Genomic DNA, 8,670 nt, shown 5'->3' with positions numbered 1-8,670 from the left:
ACCGGGAGTATCTATTAATTTGGAAAGGAGACGATCTACTAGCACAAGGATTTTTTAGAAGTCCCAGTGTAAACTGTCGGAAGCCTCGAAAACAAAAAAGAAATAAGAAATCTTACTTTAACATCGGCTGGTTTTACCAATCACGTTATACTGACTAGTCCTTCTGAAGTAAATTTTTCCGAATACATCATTAGAGTTCATAGCATCAGGCATAATATGAAGGCTGCTATAGCAATTCTTTCGGTTTATTTCTCAACCTGGTATTCCTTATCGGAAGTAAGTGTAGAATATAGATCGCCAACATAGCTAGGATCGCGGAGTACGTTGATCCCCGAGCCGACCTTTTAAATCTTGCTGCTCCAAGCAATCACATTTAGCAAAGGTAGATGCAACATCGAAACTTAACTAATCCTCAGTCACTCTACCTCTACTCTAATCTCGTCAAATCCCGCCAACGAAAGTCCAAACAAAATCTTTCTTCCCGTCCATTTGTAATTATATAAAGGTGACAAAGTTGACTAAATCTAACTGGTTTCGTGAATCTGACAAAGGAAAGTAGTTGATGTATTGAAACGATGATAAAAATCTATTCATTCCATAGATGACCTTGAAAGTATTTTATAACTAAAATCAAGTGCAACTAAATTTAAATAGCTGAGAGGAAGTGATGGACAATCTTAAGGCGTGAAATAAGACCTGCACTGTCCTCAGTAGGCTAACAGTTAAGCCAATCTCTCTTTTCTCGAAGAATTATGGCATTTTACAATCTTACTTGTTTCAGATACCACCGAAAGGAGCTCACCATCCTGAATTCAGCGTCTAAAAAGCAAAACTATATCAGGTTAGATCCCTGCACGCGTAGTAAAAAGTAAATCGTTTCATACTGCTAACCTCAAATCCTTAAAGTAATGTATAGTTCCTTACAGAAGACTAGACTCCTGCAAAGCCCTTCGAACCGAACTCGAGCCAACTATGAACAAGTTTACTGAGTTTAGGCGTTAACCAGAGTTGGTTTTCATGGGCTTTTTCCGCCAAAAATGATACGATTTTTTTGTGCAGATAAACTTGCGGGTATATCGTCGTTTATTTCAGAATTAAATATATGAACGTCCTATCTCAATATAAATCCAATATATCGGCAGCTGAGATAGGGCGATTTTGAACCATTTGTTGGGATAAGGCATGCTTCAACCAAAATCTGAAGTAAAGCGTTTTTCAACCGTTTGCTGTGCCATTGTCCTTCACACAAATTAGGATGGTTCCCAGTGCGCTTTGCCGCGATGGAGAGTTTCCTGACCTCTTTCAGGAAAGCTTTTCTTACTAGCATTGCTCTGACTAATTGGCTTTATATGTTTTTCGAAATGTTTTGTTCTTCTTTATTTCTTCAAATATTCATTCAATCACACAAACCAAATGAAATTACCGAAGTCAATTTCTTTCGTCTTTCCTCCCTCCGTAGGTGAGGGTTGCGTTGAAAAGCAACTGAATACCCTCTGGCGCAACTACACGCAAAATAATAAGCCCGACATGATCATGCGCATCAAGGTATGCGCCAGCGGTCTAAAAGCAACAACACGTCAACACGGACTCACCGAGTACTGGGCTAATCGCATCACACACTGCTGTGCGCCAAAGAACTATCCACGAATTTTCTGCTGGGTCTATCGACACGAAGGACGTAAGCTGAAACACGAGCTGCGCTGTCATGCGGTGCTCTGCAGCAAGGAGAAAGTGGTGCAGGATATTTGTCATACACTGAAGGTGAGCACTGTTGCCTCAATACATGCAAAGTTTTGTTTAATCTTCCTTTATTCGGCAGGAAAATCTGGAGCGCGCGTTGCGCGAATTTAAACGCGAGAAAATTCTCAAGCAGAATGCGCGACTCAGCCTGGCCAATGCAGCGTACGAAAACCCCAGTTTGCCACGACGCAAAATTCTGCTTAGCGTAGGCGGCAATAACTATCGACCACCGCTGGAGCGCTCCAAGTCAGCGCCTAAATTGATGGCCATTGAGGAGGCAATCGGCGAGGAAGAAGGCGAGGATGCTGAGGAGACCAATGAGCCGGAAATGAAGCCGTGCTGTCAGAAAGACTCACTCTATCCCGCCATGACACTGGGACGTCGACGCTGTCGCCGCGGCCACTCCATAAGACGCACCGGTAAGGCACGTCCGCTTTGCAGCATTTCGTTGGACGAATCACAGCAGCGCAAGCAGTTGTTGGCTAACGACGTGTGCTGTCACAACAAACTGGCCGCCACCACCAAAGAAAGTGCAAACCAACAGAGCGCTACTGCGGCGGCATGCGCCGAGTTGGCGGAGGAGCAACGTCATAGCTATGGCTCTGATGACTCCGATGACTTCGAAAAACTGCTCAAGTATAACAACTACGATTCGAGTGCTTCGTTAGCGACCGAGCTGCTGCCCTATTTCGACATGCAGCTGCACAAAAATACCAGCAGCAGTCTTAGCGATTTGTGCGCGCTGAAGGACGAGGAAGAACCACTTAGCCTACTGCCGACAATCAATAGTGATCCGATGGCGCATCCAGAGGGTGATCTAGTGCCTGAAAAGGCGGCGATCGAGGAGTCGGACGAAACGCATGTGGGCCTGCGGCGCGATGGAGTGTGCAGCGATGGCGAGGAGGATTACCTAGACGCAGATGATATGTACTTTCGACAAGCGACTATTTTGAACATTTTGCATCGCAATTCTATGCGCAAAATGGCTCAACTGTCTATGAGCAGCGACGAGAGCAGCAGCATAGAAACGAATGCATCAGCACCGCTACAATACCGCCACCAAATGCAGTCATCCATTTCCTCCACGGCATCCACGAGCACAACAAACAGCAGCTCGGTGCAAGATGGCCACAGCAGCACGACGACGGGCAAGCGACACAGCGGTGCCGATAGCGATGAGGGCTCCATCTCGAGTGGCTGTGAGACAGCCAGCACAGTGACTGCGAATCAGGATGACCTCTCGCTTCAATACCGCCACGAAAAGCAGCTACTCCAGCTGCAGCAACAGCAAGCAGCGCTGCTAGACGCAGACAATGCACAATTCTTTGAACTGCCCAGCGACGAGCAGTCGTCACACATAACGGCCGATGAAATCTACCAAAGACTAGAGGCGCGTCTACAGCGACGACAGAACAGCGATGCAACCACCTTCAGCAGCTCCAGCACAATCACGCTAAAAATGGGCAACGGCAGTGAGGGTTCGTTGCCCGACTCGACAAATGAAACAGTTCAAAATAAAGTGCGCACGCTGGAAGAGCAAATAACCAGCTTGGCGAACAACACATCACGTGTACGGCGTCAACGTCAACGTCAGCTAGCGGCAGCAGCAGCAGCAGCAGCTGCGCCACCACCACGCGATTGTGCGGCAGATGATACCGATTCGGAATGCAGCGATGAATCCGGCTACGTGGAGTATCAGGAGCGCGTAAAGACTGTGCGAGAGAAGGTGTGCGAGGTAGAGCGACGACAGCTGCGCGAACAACAGGCGCAAGCGCAGCAGCAACAGCAACAGCCGGTGGCGCAACAGCGTCTGCATAAGCCACAATTGCCACCCAAGCCGATGCCGCGTCGAACGCTGAGCGGTGGTGGTGCTGTGGTTGCTGGTAGCAACGCAATTTTGCTGACGGACAGTCCGTGTGCTGGAAACAGCACAGCGGTTTGAGGGGCGTAAAAGCTTTTAACTATCATCTATGTGTATGTAAGGGATTCATACCATCCAGTGAGAGTTGTACATACCGGCTCAGTGAGAGGAGCGCGTGTGGGTGCTTAAAGTCGCCGAGTCTATGGATGCAGTATTGCAACATCGAAACTTTTGCAAAAGCCTAGCAATGCTGTCTGGTGATTACCGATCATTTTTCGAACAAAATTTTATTTGTCTGTTTATCAAGTGCAAATTCAAATCCTTAAACAAACTCGAGAAACATTTTAATTGATTTTCAAAAGAAAAATGCTTATGTCGCTCACACGCGCTTCAGAGCTTTGTAGTTAAGTATAAACATTTATTACGAGTATACATATTTATAAAGCCACCAAACAAAGGATATATGAATTTGTTTTTATGTTAGCATTTAATTATTCCAAAAACTCATCATATACATACTACAATGAACTGTACAAAAAAAAAACAATTTATACACAATTTATAAAAAATATGCATATATATAAAATAAACAATATTTTATATAAATTATGAAAATGATTTTTATAGAAAACAATGCTATATGAAATGTTGAATTTTTTTTCGTTGCATTAAACAGAAAAGTCGATGTTAGAATACTTTTATATACATTTTATTAAAAACCAATGTGCTTTATTTTATTATATTTGTAGCCATAAGAAAAAATCTAGTGCAATTAGTGAAGGATGGAAAGAAATGTAGGCATACATACATACACACTAGAAAAGTTTAATTCCTACATAGATTTTTTTCTACAATTTTCAAAATGTTTTCCATAAAAGGAAATGTTCGTTAATTTTTTATAAAAAATAGACTTGTTCTTTAATAGAAACCTTTGACAAAATTGTAACTAATATTTAATTGGTTTATATTACACATTGAATTATACTTTTATAAAGCAAAAAAAATCTCTGTATGGAAACTCTTTCTAGTCTGCTTTTCGGAAATACTTATTATTTACTATAAATTTCTTTTGAAACTAATGAACTAGCTAGTTTCCCGAAAAAATAAATTATTTATGATGTTACCTTCAGGAATCTAAAAAATAAAAAATATAGAAGAAAAATGTTATTGTTTGATAAAAGTGATTTAATTTCAGTAGTTTGGCGGTGAAACGAAGTACATAAAAATATGGCAGTTCGGCATACATTTATCTTTTTTTTAGTTTTTGTATCTAGTGATATTAAGATTATCTCCACTTAAGAAAACAATTACGCAAAACAAAAAGTTATCTGCAGAATTTAAAATTTCACGCGTAGAATATTATTAAATAGTGGTTGTTAGCTAAAAAAAAAGTGTATTTAAATAATTTTCTTGATTAACTACAAATAAAAGTAATAGTCAAAAATATGCTTTCACAATTTTGTTTAACAGAGTCAGGGAACTTTAAATAAATAATTGCAAAAAAGAAATATATTTATGTATATTTGCATGTATGTGCATATGTATATGTATAAATAAACATACATACATACATATATATAAATAAAAAATACAAATTTCTTTCATACATGCATAGATATGTATGTATGAATAAACAGTGGTGGGCACAAAATTTAGGTGACGATTTCTTCACAAGTTTTGCCCTAATTATTTTTTTACAAAAATATTCACACTACAACGAAAGTCTTATAACTTCAAAATTCCAAACCTCGTACAATATACAATATAAAAATTTACGAATTTTTATAAATCTTTGGCAATGTTTGAAACTTTGAGTTACATGATTTTCGTAGTAGCATGAACTATATTTTCATTAAAAAACTAATAAAGAAAAATAAATAGGCAAAACTTAAAAAGAAGAGATGTCCTTAATTATTTTGCCACCACTGTATGTATGTTTTTTTCCTGATTGTTGCTGCCTCGGACAAAAAAGGGAGTATGATTTATTTTAAAAATGTATGTGTTGAAATATATGTACATATAAAAAATACATATAAAAAATTATAAAAAAAAATACCCTATCATTCATTTGTAAATATTTACATGCACTCACATACATATATACTTATGCACGTATACTTTATATATTTACGTAATACATAAATGCATTCATAAAAAAAAATTTAATATATTTTCCTTTCACACTGTAAGCTAAGCTCTAAAGTTAACAATTCGCAGCAGCCTTTAATCTATAAACTTTATGTTTTACTAATTATGTCTCTATGTCGAATTATTTACTAAATACGTAGTCATTTTTTTATGTCATGGCAACAAGCACGAAAATTAAAATATGGAATTCTAAAATTCGTCTAAACACCCGATTCTCTTTTTACATGGTTAGCCGGGCAAGTAGAAAATTCGCGCTAAAAACTGTGTATAAGGTTAGATTTTTGAACAAAATTTTTTTCGTTGTAAAAGTATCTAAACAGCTCCTTCACATTGGAATTTTGCTGGACGTTCTACTTTAGGGTTAAGACACAAATTTTGAACAAAGCATAAGAGTACATATTGAACTGTTTAAAAGTGGTAGAACCATGTAAAAAGAGGATCAGATATATGTATATATATGTACATACATACATCTATGTATAGGCATTTAAAACCATTAACTATTGTATAAAGGAAACTAAACTGCTGCATAAATATATATGTCTGTATATACGCATGAAAATCCTAACCTCAAAAAAATCACCCGTTATGTATGTAAGCATGTAGATACACCCGTATATATTTTGGATTAATGTACATATATATGTATATCTAGTATATAAGCACAAAGATAAGCACATTATATACTATATATGTCAATATATATTAAAACATTTTGAAGATAATAAATTAATATTTGAATTCAATCAAATGCAATTTTATGTTAATTTTTTGAAAACCCACCTAAGAAATCGAAACGAAATGACGTTTCATAAGAAACAACAATGAGCTTCTCTTTCATCGAACAAATTAAAATGGTTTGACTGATCTTGTGCGTGTCCGCTACAGGGTTGCGTGATTTAAACAAAAAAAAAAGTTTTTTTTTTATTGTGGAAAATCACGAATCAAATTGATTTGCTCGACGAGTCAAATCACAAATAAAATTTGCTCCTGATTCGATTCGTTCAATAAATAATAAATTTATGTTATTTACAAACAAAACAAAACCTACTTCAATTGTCATATAAAAATTTAAGAGTACAGCTAATTTCTTCATGATCCGACGATCGGACCTAAACCAAATTAGTATGGCACCACCTTAAGATACCACCTTTAATTACAAAAAAAAATTTTTAATCGGTTAACGTAGTCCAAAGTTATGCGGTAACATAAGTAAAAAAAATATTCCGACGAATTGACAACCTCCTCCGTTTTTTAGGGCGGTTAAAAAGTACCGAAATTAAACATCCAAATTTTCCCATTTTTATTTCCTAATGCAACCTACTACTATCAAGTGCAGCTAATTTTCCGCTATTTAATGAAATTCGATTTGCAACTTGGATTATCCTAGGAAGACCTAAATCTGAGATATGGTGAAAATCGGTCAACTATCACGCCCACCAGCCATCGGAATTCTGAATAAAAAGTAATCAATTGCTTTTTCTTAAAATTTCAGAACTTTTTCTCGACTTATTCCAATAAATTTGAGTAAAATGCCCATATGCCCCAATGTTCTAGAAATAAAAATCTGAATATTTTACTTTTATTTTTCGGTCCCTGATGATAATACCATTTCATGTTCATGAAAGGTATAAAAAGATTGCTGACCGTGGAACTTGAACCGACGACCTCGCGGCTTGCTTAAACTGCATTACTGTCGTCTGGCAAGGCAAAAATTTTGATCACATCAACTGCGCCTTTAATCCGGATTAACGTTGCCGGTCTGTCTATGCTATAAGATGAGGGCATTAGAATGAAACGTCAAATAATTAACTTGAATACATAACGGGACACACTGAGTAACGCCTATGAAGTTTCTTTAAAGCGTAGGTTTCAACATTTTTGTACTTATTAGTACATATGTACATACATAACGAATACAAATAACCGCAAAAATTTTCGTACGTACTTATTTAGCTTGCAACATTCGCTCGGTACAGCGCAACAAGTTGCCCAATGAAGCGGCGTATAAAAATGTATAGCGTCGCTTAAGCTTGCTCCCAAACCAAGAAAACCGCATTTGCTAAAAAAAAAACTAAGTAAGTAATTTGCATATCTCGTTTATTTTCATTACACTTAATTGCATTAACGGCCAACAATAAATATTGGTAATGGAAAAACAATTTTAATTTAAAGCAGATATTACTGCCAATTTTCTAATAACACTGTGCTACAGCCGAAACCAGCCCGACTTTGTTAACATAAAAAACACTCGATGGATTTACAAAAGTTAAAAGTTTTATGGAATACTAAAGTTTTCATGTCCCGGCCTAAGTAGTTTTCAAAAATGGTTAAAATAAGTGTCTGGGCGAAAGACATATATAGTAAAATTTAATGGGAAATATTTTCGTAGAACATTTTAACCCATTAGCTCCCGTCTGAAAGGCTCGTTTTGACTCTTACTTCAAGAAACCCTTACGGGCTATAAAATTAAAACCAGAAATCTATGCCAAGAAGGAATAACAGCCAAACTCAATTTAAAAAAATTAAAAAAACACAAGTTGCTTTTTTTAATTTGCTTGTAGATTTTTTTAATTTTAATATTTTTAGAGACTTACGTTGATGGCATGAAGCTTTTGCCTGAGAAGACCCCGACTAAAATTTTCCGAAGAATAATTTTCTAGAATATATCAATCCTCTAACGAACTTCCAAATTTGCTTACGGAGTTTCTTGAAGTAAGGGTCAAAACGACCCTTTCAGGCGGGAGCTAATGGGTTAAAATGTTCTACGAAAATATTTCCCATGAAATTTTACTGTGTTTTAATTTCGCTCAGACATTTATTTTAAAAATTTTTTCCACTTTTTTTTTGAAATCTACCTAGGCCGGGACATGGAAACTTCAGTAGGCCATAAAATAAAAATACGCGCTAACTTTTGCAAA

General features: G+C 37.1%; 1 protein-coding gene across 1 annotated transcript; it reads left to right on the top strand.

Annotated features, from left to right (window-relative positions):
• The first annotated feature begins 1,413 nt into the window (after positions 1-1,413).
• LOC108380706 (uncharacterized) lies at positions 1,414-5,047 on the top strand. The gene is made up of 2 exons (XM_017637102.1): positions 1,414-1,761; positions 1,820-5,047. Exons 1-2 carry the CDS (start codon positions 1,414-1,416, stop codon positions 3,680-3,682), a joined length of 2,211 nt encoding a protein of 736 aa, XP_017492591.1. The 3' UTR covers positions 3,683-5,047.
• The last annotated feature ends 3,623 nt before the right edge of the window (positions 5,048-8,670 follow it).

Source organism: Rhagoletis zephyria, unplaced genomic scaffold (assembly GCF_001687245.7).
Source record: "Rhagoletis zephyria isolate East Lansing unplaced genomic scaffold, Rhagoletis_zephyria_1.1 Rzeph_scaffold_20129, whole genome shotgun sequence".
NCBI classification, from domain to species: Eukaryota; Metazoa; Arthropoda; class Insecta; order Diptera; family Tephritidae; genus Rhagoletis; species Rhagoletis zephyria.
This window is presented reverse-complemented; position numbering and strand designations above follow the sequence as displayed.